General features: G+C 40.1%; 1 protein-coding gene across 1 annotated transcript in view; it reads left to right on the top strand.

Moving 5' to 3' along the window:
* CDK5RAP1 (CDK5RAP1 mitochondrial tRNA methylthiotransferase) overlaps window positions 1–15,974 on the top strand; it is a 41,749-nt gene that overhangs the window by 8,238 nt on the left and 17,537 nt on the right. Inside the window, 6 exon segments of the mRNA XM_007472329.1 lie at window positions 575–695; window positions 4,898–5,128; window positions 6,310–6,407; window positions 7,113–7,168; window positions 13,008–13,138; window positions 15,378–15,527. Of these exon segments, the coding sequence (XP_007472391.1) occupies window positions 575–695; window positions 4,898–5,128; window positions 6,310–6,407; window positions 7,113–7,168; window positions 13,008–13,138; window positions 15,378–15,527 (787 nt within the window).

Here is a 15,974-nt window from a genome sequence, read left to right on the forward strand (position 1 = left end):
GGGATCTTCCCGGATCGGGGCACGAACCTGTGTCCCCTGCGTCGGCAGGCAGACTCAACCACTGTGCCACCAGGGAAGCCCCCTAATACACTCTCTATAATATATTTTTTTTTCTGGTCTAGATTTAAAGAGTTCAAAAATATGTAAATATAAACAGAAAATCCAGGTATGGTACGTCTGCAACCCGTTCCTTCACCACTGCGGTCCCTTAGGGTAACCACTGCATCCACCAATTACAGATTGGTTTATATCCTGTGATTAACACATAATAAATTTTTTTTTTTTTGGCCGTGTTGTGCAACTTGTGGGATCTCATTTCCCCGACCAGGGATTGAACCCAGGCCACGGCAGTGGAAGCCTGGAATCCTAACCACTAGGCCACCAGGGAACTCCCCATAATAGTTTTTAAAGATAAAAAATGTCTGCTTTATTGCTTCTTAGATCTCCGGTTGGTCCAGTGTGAGCCTGTTGCCAAGAGAATTCAGAGCCAAAGGATAATGCCAAGGGAGCTGCTCCTTGGGTTGGACCAGGCCATCCTGCTCCTGTTACTAAGTTCTGGTGCTTTCCTCCCCAGGTCTATCATGCGAGGCTGTGACAACATGTGCAGCTACTGCATTGTTCCTTTCACACGTGGCCGGGAGAGGAGTCGGCCTGTTGCCTCCATTCTAGAGGAAGTGAGGAAGCTTTCTGAGCAGGTGAAAAATTCTTCAGCCCTTCTTACTGTGAGCGTGTTTGTGGGAGGATGAGGACAACCTTTCTAGTTTTGCAGCCTGTGCTGTCTCTAAGCTGTACAAGTTTAGAACCATACCTGGCCAGAAGGAAATACCTGGGCATACATCTTGGGTTTGCTGCCCAGGAATTATAGGCAGATCCACTGAGAGGTTTGCTTGGGCAGCAGCACAGTAGAATGGAGAGAGCATGAATCAGATGATTGTGAATTCTGGCTCCACCATTCTCTGGCTTGATGCCCTGGCATAGGTCACTTAACTGTCTTCTTCAAAACACGGTTTCCCCATCTATGAAAAGAGGGTAGATACCTTCTTTGCTAGGTTATTGGAAGGACTGTTACTGGAAGGACAGTTGTTACTGGCACTTAGTAAGTTTTCAGAGAATGATTTATTAGTCTGTCTTTGTATTCTAGGCTATTCCCAAATCTCTTGTTCATTTTATCACTGAGCCAGCTCACTGGTTGAGGGACAGAGGTTAGGTGAGGGTAGTGAATCAGATCAGAGGCCAGAGGGGAGATATCTCCTGCCTTCCTCCTATTGGGAGCTGGTCCCTCAGCCCTTGAGGTCTCTCCCTAACCCTAGGCCCTAATATTCCAGCCCTGCAAAAGAGGACAATAGGTGGGAATACAGAGCTTTTCTTCCACTTGAGTCTCTGTGCTTTCTTACTTGCTTGGCTTAGGAACCATGTGAGGCTAGCCCCTGCTCCAGTTCTAAGTCAACAGTTTGCCTTTGTTTGTGCACTCTGGCACGCTCTCTTCTCTTCTCCCATCCCCAGATTCTCAGTTCCCTGATTTGGTCTCTGGCTGCTTACAGGCACTGTGAATATTCGTCATACCTTACATCATCCAGTGCTATCCAAAGTGGTCTAAAGTGGTCTCCTTCCTCTCCCCTTCCAGCTCCCCAACAGTACCAAAACTCACTCCTTTGGTATGGAGATATTCTGTTTAAATAGACTGAGGTGATGACAAAAACCCCCTAACTTTTCTAGGATATTTGCATATAAAAGAAGGAACTTAATAACATTAAAGTGAATCTTAGTGAATTCAAAGACACTGACTTACGAAAAATTAAGATTCTGCATTGTGTGTGTGTTTTTTAAAATTAATTAATTAATTTGGCTGCATCGGGTCTTAGTTGTGGCACTTGGGACCTTCGTTGTGGCATGCAGGATCTTTTGTTGCAGTGTGTGGGCTTAGTTGCCCCGCAGCATGTGGGATCTTAGTTCCCTGACCAGGGATTGAACCTGTGTCCCCTGCAGTGGAAGCGTGGAGTCCCACTCACTGGACTGCCCGGGAAGTCCCTGAAATTTAATAATTGTTACATTTTGCTATATTTACTTTATTTTTTGTTGTTGTTAAGTATCTCAGAGTACAGCATGACATTTCACCCTTAAGTGATTGTGCATCCCTAAAAAAAAATAAGGATATTTTCAATACCATTAATTCCTCTAACAGGATTAACTAAAAATGCTAAATATCTTTTCATTTTAGTCCACGCATATTCAGATTTTCCCAATTGTCCCATAACTCTTTTTTTCATTTGGTCATTACATCTCTTTATATGTGTGCATTTTACTTAGTTTTATATCTCACTATCTTTTAAAAAAAATTTCTGGTTTGGAATAACTTCAAACTTTTCTGTAAGAAAAGTTGCAAAGATAGTTACCTCTAATGTTAACATCTCACTTAACGTTGGTACATTTCTTACAACTAAAAGATTAGCATTGGTATATTATTGTTAACTAACTTCAGACTTTATTCTGATTTTGCCAGTTTCCCCACTAATGTCTTCTTTCTGGATCCAGTCCAGGATCCATGTTGCATTTAGTATATCCTGTTTTTTAAGCTAACATTATGTCACAACTTGTAAAAATAAATAGTCTTTATGGAGACTCGGGTTTTGACAGTTAAATGCATTGCATGGTCCTGGAGTGGGATTCTAATCGGGAAAAAAATGTTTAAAAAAATTACATACGTGGCTTCCCTGGTGTCGCAGTGGTTGAGAGTCTGCCTGCCGATGCAGGGGACACGGGTTCGTGCCCCGGTCCAGGAAGATACCACATGCCACGGAGCGGCTGGGCCTGTGAGCCATGGCCACTGAGCCTGTGCGTCCGGAGCCTGTGCTCCGCAACGGGAGAGGCCAGAGCAGTGAGAGCCTCACGTACCGCCAAAAAAAAAAAAATTACATATTTTAATGTGATTGTGATGTCATCGCCTAAGCAAGTTTGTATCCTGTCTGTGATAGTGTGAACATTTTCTCATGTCATTAACAGCTTTTAATTTATTTTTGTAGTGTGTGGCCTTCCTTGGTATGGATGCACTATGATTTACTTGTAGGACAGCAGCTTTCAAATTGCTTTCAGTTCTTCCTCTGTTAAAATAGTGCTGTGTAGAAGTACATCTCTATGCATTAATCTTTGTCCATCTTAATAGTTATATCCATAAGATAAATTTCTAGACATGCCGTTGCTGAATAAAGATTAAGAAAAAAAGTTATAAAGGACATAGGACAGTTGGTGAAAATTTGGCTTATGGAATGTGGATTAGATAATATTATCAATATTTCTGATTTTGATAATTGTCCTGTGAGTACTATTATATAAGAAAATATTCATATATACTGAAATATTTAGAAGTAAAAGAGTATGATGTTTGCAACTTATTCTCAGAAGACTTAGAAAAATGTGTGCTTGTGTGTGTGTGTAGAGAGACAAAGTATATACATGAGGTATGAATGTGAATAATAAAGAAATAGGGCACAATGTTAACAGTTACTGAATCTGGGCAAATAGTATATGGGAGTTTTTTTTTTTTAATTAAAAATAAATTATTTATTTATTTATTTGGCTGTGTTGGGTCTTAGATGTGGCACGTGGGATCTTTTCATCGCGGCGCATGGGCTCTTTGTTGCGGTGCGCGGGTTTCTCTCTAGTTGTGGCACGCGGGCTCCAGAGCACTTGGGCTCACTGGTTATGGCACGTGGGCTCTCCACTTGTGGTGTGTGGGCTCCAGCGTGCGGAGCTCAGTAGTTGCAGCGCGGGCTTAGTTGCCCCACAGCATGTGGCATCTTGATTCCCTGACCAGGGATCGAACCTGCTTCCCTAGCATTGGAAGGCGGATTCTTAACCACTGGACCACCAGGGAGGTCCTGGGAGTTTTTTATACCATTGCAATTTTTCTATAAGTTTGAAGTTATGTCAAAATAAAATTATAAAAAATAGTCTTTATAGAAACCATTCTTCTTCTTCTTTCTGAACTTTTACAATGCAGATTTTCAAACAGACAGGTTGGAAGACTAGTCTAATAAACATGATTATTAACATTTTGTCATATGTCCTTTATCTGCCTATCTCTGTAGATATATAAATATATTTTTTCTGAACCATTTGAAAGTAAGTGGTAGTCATCAGGCCCCTTTGCCCTGCATCCGTCAGTATGTATCTTCTCAGAATAAAGAATTTTCCCCTTCATAACCATAATACCATTATCATTTGTAGGAAATTTAACAATTAACTAATATTCTCTAACATGCAGCCCATATTCAAAGTTTATTAATTTATCCAAAAATATCTTATTACTGTTCTATTTTCAAACCAAGATCCCATCAAGATTTGTACAGTTTTGTTTGATTGTATTGTAATATTTCTTCAAACTCTCTTAATCTAAAACAGTCCTTTCATTTTTTTGTTGTGTGTCTTAAATGATGCATTAGACATGTCTGGGTTTGTCTGATTGCTTCCTCACGTTGTCATTTAAAATATTCCCCTGAATTCTGGTAAACTGGAAGTTAGGTGTAAAAGCTTGATGGGATTTAGACTAAATGTTTTTGGCAAGAATACTTCGTAGGTGATGGTTATATAACATTCAGTGGACAGAATGGTGTCATAATTTGATTTTGGTGTTATAGATTAACCATTATTATTGAACATGGGGCTTGAATCCAGCTTTTTTGCTATTCTAAAAAATGCTTTGAAGATTTTTTACATAAGGTTTTATTCTGAAGTTCATTTCTTCAGACAGGATGCCCAAGCATGAAATTATTGGGTTAAAGACAGAGTACTTTTATGGATGGCTCTTGGTAGGTTTAACTAATTTTACTTAGAGATTTGGTATGAAGCTGCCAAACATGTTTTAAAATTGCTTCCAGTATATTTATTTTCCCTTTTTCAGGGGCTGAAAGAAGTGACACTCCTTGGTCAGAATGTTAATAGTTTTCGGGACAATTCAGAGGTCCAGTTCAACAATGCAGTGTCCACCAACCTTAGCCGTGGCTTTTCTACCAACTATAAAGCCAAGCAAGGGGGCCTTCGTTTTGCTTACCTTCTGGATCAGGTCTCCAGAATAGATCCTGAAATGAGGATTCGTTTCACCTCTCCCCACCCCAAGGACTTTCCTGATGAGGTGAGTATTGAGAGTTTAGTGTGTCAAACTGACATCAGTATCCTTAAGCATGCCAAAGGCTGCAGCCAATAGCATGCAGCAGAGGCATCCGTCCTCAGAGGATCCTATGATGTATTACTATATATTGCCCTCTGAATCTACCCATCCTTTGGAAAGATTTGAAGTCTCCCAAGGTGGGGGCAAGTAAAGGATTGATACTAAGACCACCAGTGGGACCATGAGGGCTATGCGGAGAGAGGTTTTATTACAGGATGTTGTGGGAAGGACAGGTGGGGGGACAGTGTGATGCAGTGTGAAACAGTCTAGACTTTGGCCTCAGAGCTGAGTTCAGTCCTGGCTCTTCCACTGCTTTACCAGTAGGGGTGACCTTTTCAACTTGGCATCTTTGTTTGTAAAATGCTTAATAATCACTTCCTGCTTTGGGTTATTGGGAAATAGATACAACAGGTAGAACGTACTTGGCAATGTGCTTGGCATGTAGTATGTAGCTCACGTGTGAAACCTTTTTTTTGGAAGGTTTTTTGTGTTGGTGAAATGTCTGTCTTTTGGCCCCACCCCTACTTTTTCCCCTCTGTGTTGTCTTATTGAGTTGTGAAAATTCTTTATGTATTCTTTTTTTTTTTGCGGTATACGGGCCTCTCACTGCTGTGGCCTCTCCCATTGCGGAGCACAGGCTCCGGACGCACAGGCTCAGCGGCCATGGCTCACGGGCCCAGCCGCTCTGTGGCATGTGGGATCTTCCCGGACCGGGGCACAAACCCGTGTTGCCTGCATCGGCAGGCGGACTCTCAACCACTGCGCCACCAGGGAAGCCCTAGTTTTAGTTTCTTGATGATATCTTTTAAAGTGGCTAATTAGTTTGTAAGCTAGATGAAACAAATGCTGTTTTTCCTTTCTGGCCGCTGTTGGCACTACCCCTGTATAGCCCCATGTCTTGAATCTGACCTCTGCTTACTTTCTTCACTCTTTGAAAGCAGAGATGCTATCAGGTGAAATGTCTGGGACAGACAGAACGTGGGTTGAGCAAAAGTAAAGATTTTCGGTAATTTATGTGTTTGGTTTAGTCAGCCTCTTAATTCTCAAAAATTAACCTTGGTGGAGAAACAGTGGGGGATGGTATTCCTATCTGCAGGATTCTTTGGTGTGACTTTGATGACCTTTAATGTGTTCTATTTGATCAGGTTCTGCAGCTGATTCACGAGAGGGACAATATCTGTAAACAGATCCACCTACCAGCCCAGAGTGGAAGCAGCCGTGTATTGGAGGCCATGCGGAGGGGGTCAGACTTGCTTGACGGGGGGGCATCCCATACCTTTCCATGTTTCCTTAAGGACCAAGCAGTGTCTAAGAACCTAGTGTAGTGTGTGGCACACAGTAGCTGTTCACTAAATATTTATTACATGAGTAAACCCATGGACATTATAACTTGCTTCTGTTCATTCTATAAGTATAGACTGAGGACTAGATCACTCATTTCATTTGTTTAGCATGTGTTTTATTAAGCACCTACTGTGTGGCACACTGAGATTTTAATCCTTTAGCTTTTAACATTAAAGGTTTTTAGGTCTTAGAATTTAAATATAGCTCCATGTCTTCACTCACTTTGGTAATAGTAAGTATAGCAAAGATAAGACTGAAAGGATCATGTGACAAATGGCAAGCTGTATGGAACTAGTAATTTCCTTGTATTCCACATTGGCAAAGAGTTTTAGAGATATTAAATGTTAATTTGTCTTCATTTCTTAGTTAAATAAAAACATCTATTTAGAGTAATTTATGTTCTTGAATTAAAATTTTGTAGGCTTTGGATTAGGTTATAGTACAGGATTTGGATCAAAAGGACTCTTCTGGATACTTACTCTTGTACTGTCCTATGTGAATGAGAAGTAATTACATGTGATTAGTTCATAGTGGTATCTTCTTATAGCATTCATTTAAAGAAGATTGGTTCATCTAAGCTTTTTCTTTTTGTTCTTTATTGCAGATATTCAAGAGAAGCTTATGTGGAATTAATTCATCATATCAGAGAGTCTATCCCAGGTACATTTAAGAAACATATTTTGCTGAGCACATTACTCTACCAGTGACCCCAGTCTTCTTGGTCAGATACAGGCAACACCTGTGGTAGTACATTGTGTCACCTTTCTCACTTCTTTTGCTCCTCTTCATTTCTCTCTTTCTCTTCTTTCTGATTTTTTAATATCTTGGTCTTGCTAGATATACTCAGAGGTGTGGATTAGCTTGTGGCCTCAGGTACTAAAGGGATTCCTTTTCTATAGTCTTTGTGTTTCTGAACATATGAGAGAAACCTTGTTCCTGCTTGTTAGCTGGCAAAGTTACAGTCTAAATTAGTTCTGATTTGGGAGCAATTGATATCTTTAAAAATGTGTACTTACAGGTAATTCCTTTCTTGTTATCATAACCCTTACTTCCTTTCTCTTTTCCCTTCCTCTGAATAAAATTACTCTGTAAGTCTTTTAGTTTAGATTTGTTGACAATGTCTACATTGTTTTACAAATTTCTAATTATTGTAACTTGTGTTCTGTACCAATACTTTCATTTGGATGGGGCAGGATAGTGTGGAGGTTCTCTGGGCTGCAGTTTTTTCATCTGTAACATGGAGGTAATAGTACTCACCTTATTGGATAGTTGGGATAATTAAATAAATTACAGTGTGTTGGAACATTGTGTTTAACTTCAAAAGTATATGTTTGGATGAGGTACTGAAACATTCTTCGTGATAGATCGCATGCTGGGTCACGCAAACCATGGTAAATTTAAGAAAACTGAAGTCATATCAAGCATCTTTTCTATCCACAACATTGTGAGATTAGAAATCAACTACAAGAAAAAAACTGTAAAAAACAAACACATGGAGGCTAAAAAATGTATCGCCGAAGAAATCAAAGAGGAAATCAAAAAATTCCTAGATACAAATGAAAATGAAAACATGACGATCTAAAACTTTTGGGATACAGCAAAAGCAGTTCTAAGAGGGAAGTTTATTTATTTATTTAAAATTATATATTTATTTTTATTTGGTTGTGCTGGGGCTTAGTTGCGGCAGGTGAGCTCCTTAGTTGCAGTTCACTGGCTCCTTAGTTGGAGCACGCGGGCTCCTTAGTTGTGGCATGCGAACTCTTAGTTGCGGCATGTGTGTGAGATCTAGTTCCCTGACCAGGGATCAAACCCAGTCCCCCAGCATTGGGAGCGCAGAGTCCTAACCACTGCGGCACCAGGGAAGTCCCTAAGAGGGAAGTTTATAGCAATATAATCTTACCTCAGGAGACAAGAAAAATCTCAAACCACCTAACCTTATACAAACAAAACCCATAGTTAGTAGAAGGAAAGAAATCTTAAAGATCAGAGCAGAAATAAATGAAATAGAGATGAAGAAAACAACAGAAAAGATAAACTAAACCTGGTTCTTTGAAAAGATAAACAAAATTGATAAACCTTTGGCTTATATATAAGAATATAAGGGAAAGGGCTCAAATCAATAAAATTAGAAATGAGGGAATTCCCTGGTAATCCGGTGGTTAGGACTCCTTGATTCCACTGCAGGGGGCAAGGGTTTGTTCCTGGTTGGGGAACTAAGATCCCTGATTCCATAGGCCATGTGGCACAGCCAAAAAAAAAAAAATGAAAATGAAGAGGTTACAACTGATACCACAGAAATACAAAGGATCATAAGAGACTACTACAAGCAACTATATGCCAATAAAATGGACAACCTAGAAGAAATAGATGAGTTCTTAGAAAGGTACAACTTCCAAGTCTGAATCAGGAAGAAGTAAAATATGAACAGACCAATTGCAAGTACTGAAATTGAAACTGTGATTAAAAAACTTCCAACAAGGGACTTCCCTGGTGGCACAGTGGTTAAGAATCCACATGCCAAAGCAGTGGATGGGGGTTTGAGCCCTGGTCCGGGAAGATCCCACATGCCCTGGAGCAACTAAGCCTGTGTGCCACATCTACTGAGCCTGTGCTCTAGAGCCCATGGGCCACAACTGCTGAGCCCCTGTGCCACAACTGCTGAAGCCCATGTGCCTAGAGCCTGTGCTCCACAACGGGATAGGGCACTGCAATGAGAAGCCTGCACAGTGCAACGAAGAGTAGCCCCTGCTTGCCACAACTGGAGAAAGCCTGCAGACAGCAACGAAGACCCAATGCAGCAATAAATAAATAAATAGATAGATAGATAGACAGACAGCAATGAAGACCCAATGCAGCAATAAATAAATAAATAGATAGATAGATAGATAGATAGATAGATGACAGACAGACAGACAAACCCACGCCCCAAAATTCCAACAAACAAAAATCCAGGACCAGCTGGCTTCACAGGCAAATTCTGTCAAACATTTAGAGAAGAGTAAACACTTAACCTTCTTATCCTTCTGAAACTATTCCAAAAAATTGCAGAGGAAGGAACACTCCCAAACTCATTCTGTGAGGCCACCATCACCCTGATTCCAAAACCAAAGATACCACAAAAACAAAATTACAGGCCAATATCACTGATGAACATAGATGCAAAAATCCTCAACAAAATACTAGCAAACTGAATCCAGCAGTACATTGAAAGGATCATATACCATGATCAAGTGGAATTTATCCCAGGGATGTAAGGATTTTTTTCAGTATCCACAAATCAGTGTGATATACCACATTAAGAAACTGAAGAGTAAAAACCATGTGATCATCTCAGTAGATGCAGAAAAAGCTTTTGACAAAATTCTACACCCATTTGTGATTAAAAACTCTCCAGAAAGTGGGCATAGAGGGAACCTAACAACATAATAAAGGCTATATATGACAAACCCACAGCTAACATCATACTTAAGGGTGAAAAGCTGAAAGCATTTCCTCCAAGATCAGGAACAAGACACTTTTTTTTTTTTAATTTTTTTTTTTTTTGCGGTACGTGGGCCTCTCACTGTTGTGGCCTCTCCCGTTGGGGAGCACAGGCTCCGGACGCGCAGGCTCAGTGGCCATGGCTCACGGACCCAGCCGCTCCGCGGCATGTGGGATCTTCCTGGACCAGGGCACGAACCTGTGTCCCCTGCATCAGCAGGCCGACTCTCAACCACTGCGCCACCAAGGAAGCCCAAGGAACAAGACACTTTTATTCAACACAGTTTTGGAAGTCCTAGCCATGGCAATCAGAGAAGAAAAAGCAATAAAAGGAATCCAGATTGGAAAAGAAGAAGTAAAACTGTCACTGTTTGCAGATGACATGATGCTATACACAGAAAATCCTAAAGATGCTACCAGAAAACTACTAGAGCTCATCAATGAATGTGGTAAAGTTGCTGGGTACAAAATTAATGTACAGAAATCTGTTGCATTTCTATACGCTAGCAACAAAAGATCAGAAAGAGAAAATAAACAATCCCATTTACCATTGCATCAAAAAGAATAAAATACCTAGGAATAAACCTACCTAAGGGGCAAAAGACCTGTACTCTGAAAACTATAAGGCACTATAAGATGAAAGTTAAGAAAATATAAGATCTAAGAAATTGAAGATGACACAAACAGATGGAAAGATATACCACGTTCTTGGATTGGAAGAATCAATATTGTCAAAATGATTGTACTACCCAAGGCAATCTACAGATTCAGTGCAATCCCTATCAAATTACCAATGGCGTTTTTCACAGAACTAGAACAAGCAATTTAAAAATTTATATAGAAACATAAAAGATGCCGAATAGCCAAAGCAATCCTGAGAAAGAAAAATGGAGCTGGAGGAATCAAGCTCCCTGACTTCAGACTATACTACAAACTTACAGTCATCAAAACAGTATGGTACTGGCACAAAAACAGAAATATAGATCATTGGAACAGGATAGAAAGCCCAGAAATAAACCCACACATCTATGGTCAATTAATCTGTGACAGAGGAGGTAAGAATATACAGTGGAGAAAAGACAGTCTCTTCAGTAAGTGGTGCTGGGAAAACTGGACAGCTACATGTAAAAGAATGAACTTAGAACATTCTCTAACACCATACACAAAAATAAACTCAAAATGGATTAAAGACCCAAATGTAAGACTGGATACTGTAAAACTCTTAGAGGAAAACATAGGCAGGACACTCTTTGACATAAATGGCAGCAGTATCTTTTTCTTTTGGCCGTGCCACATGGCTTGAGAGATCTTAGTTCCCCAACCAAGGACTGAACCCAGGCTATGGCAGTGAAAACGCCAAGTCCTAACCACTGGACCACCAGGGAATTCCTGCAGCAATATCTTTTTTGGATCCATTTCCTAAAGTAATGAAGATAAAAATAAAAATAAACAAATGGAAGCTAATTCAACTTAAAAGCTTTTGTACAGCAAAGGAAACCATAAACAAAAAGACAAGCCACAGAATGGGAGAAAATATTTGCAAATGAAGCGACCGACAAGGGATTAATTTCCAAGATAGACAAACAGCTCATGCAGCTTAGTATCAAAAAACAAACAGCCCAATCAAAAAATGGACAGAAGACTTAAATAGACATTTCCCCATAGAAGACATACAGATGGCCAAAGAGCACATGAAAAGCTGCTCAACATTGCTAATTATCAGAGAAATGCAAATCAAAACTACAATAAGGTATCACCTTACACTGGTCAGAATGGCCATCATCAAAAAATCTTCCAACAGTAAATGCTGGAGAGAGTGTGGAGGAAAGGGAACCCTCCTACACTGTTGATGATAATGTAAATTGGTACAGCTACTGTGGAGACAACCATATGGAGACAACCACTACGGAGACAACCTCCATATAGGTACAACCAGTTTGGATGCTCCTTAAAAAACTATATATAGGGCTTCCCTGGTGGTGTAGTGGTTGAGAGTCCGCCTGCCGATGCAGGGGACACAGGTTCGTGCCCTGGTCCGGGAAGATCCCACATGCCGCAGAGTGGCTGGGCCCGTCAGCCATGGCCGCTGAGCCTGCACGTCCGGAGCCTGTGCTCCGCAACGGGAGAGGCCACAACAGTGAGAGGCCCGCGTACAGCAAAAACAAAACAAAACAAAACAAACTATATATAGAGCTTCCATATGATCCAGTAATCTTACTCCTGGGCATATATCCCAAGAAAACCATAATTTGAAAAGATGCATGCACCCCAGTGTTCATTGCAGCATTATTTACAGTATCCAAGACATGGAAGCAACCTAAATGTCCATCGACAGGAATGGATAAAGGTGTGGTACATATATACAGTGGAATATTACTCAGCCATAAAAAAGAACGAAATGTCATTTGCAGCAGTGTGGATGGACCAAGAGTTTATCATACTAAGTGCAGTAAGTCAGACAAAGAAATAACATATGATGTCAATTATAAGTGGAATTCATAAAGTAGATAATCAACAAGGACCTACTGTATGGCACAGGGAACTCCACTCAATATTCTGTAATAACCTAAATTTATGGGAAAAGAATCTGAAAAAGAATGGATATATGTATATGTGAAACTGAATCACTTTGCTGTATACCTGAAACTAACACAGCATTGTAAATGAAATATACCCCAATATAAAATAAAAATTAAATTAAAAAAAGTTAAAGCAGGACAAATTTGAAAATATGGACTCCTACTGTGTCCCTAAATCCAATATTTGAAGTGAAAAATACCTTTTCTAGCACTGAGGGAAATGTAGACTGAGAAGCCAGGCTCTGGCATGGGAACCTTGTTGATGAGCAGGCCTTTACCTCCTTGCTCTATAATAACTGTTCTGTTTTAGTTGCACACGGGTTGGCTAGCTCCAGGGAAGGCCTTACAGTCTCTATCCTTCCCTATGTAATTCACAGGTACCAAAGGCTTCTCTTGAAGGTAAGCAGCAGTGACATGCTGTCTTTTGTTGTGTGTCACAGGTGTGAGCCTCAGCAGCGATTTCATTGCTGGCTTTTGTGGTGAGACGGAGGAAGATCACCTCCAGACAGTGTCTTTGCTTCAGGAAGTTCAGTACAACATGGGCTTCCTCTTTGCCTATAGCATGAGACAGGTGAGCCCTGGGCTGGGGGAGGAGCTACTTCTATGCTGAGACTGACATCATTCCCGACCAGTTTCTGGTCGATTGTGGACAGCTGGGAAGAAAAGAAAGTGGCAGTGAGGCTGTCCTTGAGAAACCACAAAGATCTTACCATTCATTTCTTTATTTTTTCTAATAAACCTGTCTACCCTTTTATACAGTTCAGCAATTAGAGATGAAAAACAATTGTGCTAATATTCCTCTTCATTAGAATATTTAAAATTATGTTTAGGTTCAGAATTTGAAAGTGGAGGGAGGGGCACTGTTCTCTTTAAAAGAAACTGAAAATCTTATTAATATCTAGAACTTTTTTGGCCAACAGATGTGATTTGTTTTACAGAGGCTCCTTGTTGCCCTCCTAGCCATCCTCAGCCTTTTTTCTTTTTTCTTTCTTTTTTTTTTTTGCGGTACGCAGGCCTCTCACTGTCGTGGCCTCTCCCATTGCGGAGTACAGGCTCCAGATGCGCAGGCTCAGCGGCCATGGCTCACGGGCTTAGCCGCTCTGCGGCATGTGGGATCTTCCCGGACCAGGGCATGAACCCGTGTTCCCTGCATCGGCAGGCGGACTGTCAACCACTGCACCACCAGGGAAGCCCGAGAAATTCTTTTTAATGCTAGAGTTAGGAAGTGAGTTTTCAGTGTGAGGTGGAAGCAAGTCCTATGGGCATTGAATATGAGTGTTTACTTTGGAGTCTAATTCCTAGATTAGGGTTAAGGTCCTAGAGGCTTAATCAAGTAGCATAGTGGATGAGAACAAGCACTCACATTGTGCCTTTCCCATTTAATAATGTGTGACCTTGGGAAGAGTTTTTGCTTTCTTCATCTGTGAAAAGGGATAACATTAATACCAACCTCATCAGGTTATTTTGAGGATTAAGATAATATATATAAAGCACTTAAAATAGTGTTTTATAATAGTTAAGTGCACAGTAGAGGTCAGTTAATAATAAGACAGAATAGAGTAAACCCTCTAAGAGAATTCTGTTTTAGAATTCTCTACCCATTCTTCATTTCCCTCTGGATATGGTAGTTCTCTTAAAGGCAGATTGGTTTGAATGTCTAGACTTTGGTGTATAGACTTTCCACTTTTGTCTAGCTCAGTGGTTCTCCAACTCCATTATGAGCTTGTGTACCTAAAGATATATATAAACGTGTGTGTGTGTATATATATAAACATGTATGTACACTATGATTCTGGATGATTTAAAAGCTTTTCAAGGATACATTTTCTTTACTTTTTTTTTTTTGACTGGGTAAAACCTGAGTGTGGTATAAAATTCAAAAGGTCAAAATAGTGTGCAGTGCAAAGGAGTTGTTTTTTCTTCCTGGGTTGCCTAGTTTTTCAGTTCCTTCCCTGAAGGCAACTGCTCTTATCAACTTCTTCTTTAACCTTCCAGAGACATTTCATGTATTTATAAATATATATATATGTATACTTTCTACATCAAAATTATTATACATGTTGATCTGTGCCTTGCTTATTTCTGTTCAGAGTATATTTTGGAGAGCAATCATATCTGTATACATAGCTATCTCATTCTTTGTCACAGCTGTGTAATATTCCATTGTGTAGATAAACCATAATTTGTTTTACTGGTTACCTATTTTTTTAATAAATTAAAAAAAATTATTTATTTGGCTGCACTGGGTCTTAGTTGCGGCACCTGGGATCTTTAGTTGTGGCATGTGGGATCTTTTAGTTGAAGCATGCAGACTTCTTAGTTGCACCATGCGGACTCCTAGTTGCGGCATGCATGTGGGATCTAGTTCCCCAACCAGGGATCGAACCTGGGCCGCCTGCATTGGGAGCGCAGAGTCTTACCCACTGCACCACCAGGGAAGGCCCTACTGGTTCCCTATTGATAAACATTTACTGTGTTTTGCATCTTGTGTCCTTATAAACACTGCTGCTGAGTAACCTGGTATATGAATTATTTAGTGTCTGTGTCCTATAAAAATATCAAGAACAATTGTGAGTCTATGATTTTCATGCGCTAAATTTAGAATTTAACCCTTGCAAAAATGTGGCTCCACTGCATAGTTACCTTTTTCTCTTAGAAGGCCCAAGAGTTAGAGAACCCTTGTGGTGTGGCTTGTGTTCCTATACATGTGTCTGTAAAATGCAAATTGGATGAGCATGTCTGCCTCCGTGCTTGAAGAATGGATTCTACAAGTCCGTGGTGACCTCCATCTCTCTTTTTTTTTTTAATAGAAGACACGGGCATATCACAGGCTGAAGGATGATATCCCGGAAGAGGTAAAATTAAGGCGTTTGGAGGAACTTATCACTGTCTTCCGAGAAGAAGCAACAAAAGCCAACAGGACCTTTGTGGGTTGTACCCAGCTGGTGCTAGTGGAGGGGGTGAGGCTATATGTGTATGTATGTATATATATATTTTTTTTGTTTTGTTTTTTACAGCACGGTATATCTCCCTTTATTTAGATCTTTGATTTCTTTTAGCAGTTTTCAGCATATAGATCCTGTACATGTTTTCTTAGATTTACACCCATTTTTTTCTTTTTTTTAGCTATTGTAATTGCAACTATATTTTTATTTTGGGTGTCCATACGTTCACTGTTAGTATGTAGAAATAATTGGTTTTTGTATTTCTATCTTGTATCCTCTGATCTTGCTGAACTCAGTAGTTCTAGGAGTTTTTTGGGTAGGTTGCTTGGGATTTTCTTTGCAAGTTATCATGTCTGTTTTTCTTTCTTCCTGTTGTTCCAGGTTTCCTTCTTTTTTGTTTACTTTTTGCTTAGAGAACTCCCTTTAGACATTCTGGCAGCACATTCTCTTTGTTTTCCTTCA

Source organism: Lipotes vexillifer, unplaced genomic scaffold, assembly GCF_000442215.2.
Source record: "Lipotes vexillifer unplaced genomic scaffold, Lipotes_vexillifer_v1.1 scaffold75, whole genome shotgun sequence".
Taxonomy (NCBI): Eukaryota; Metazoa; Chordata; class Mammalia; order Artiodactyla; family Lipotidae; genus Lipotes; species Lipotes vexillifer.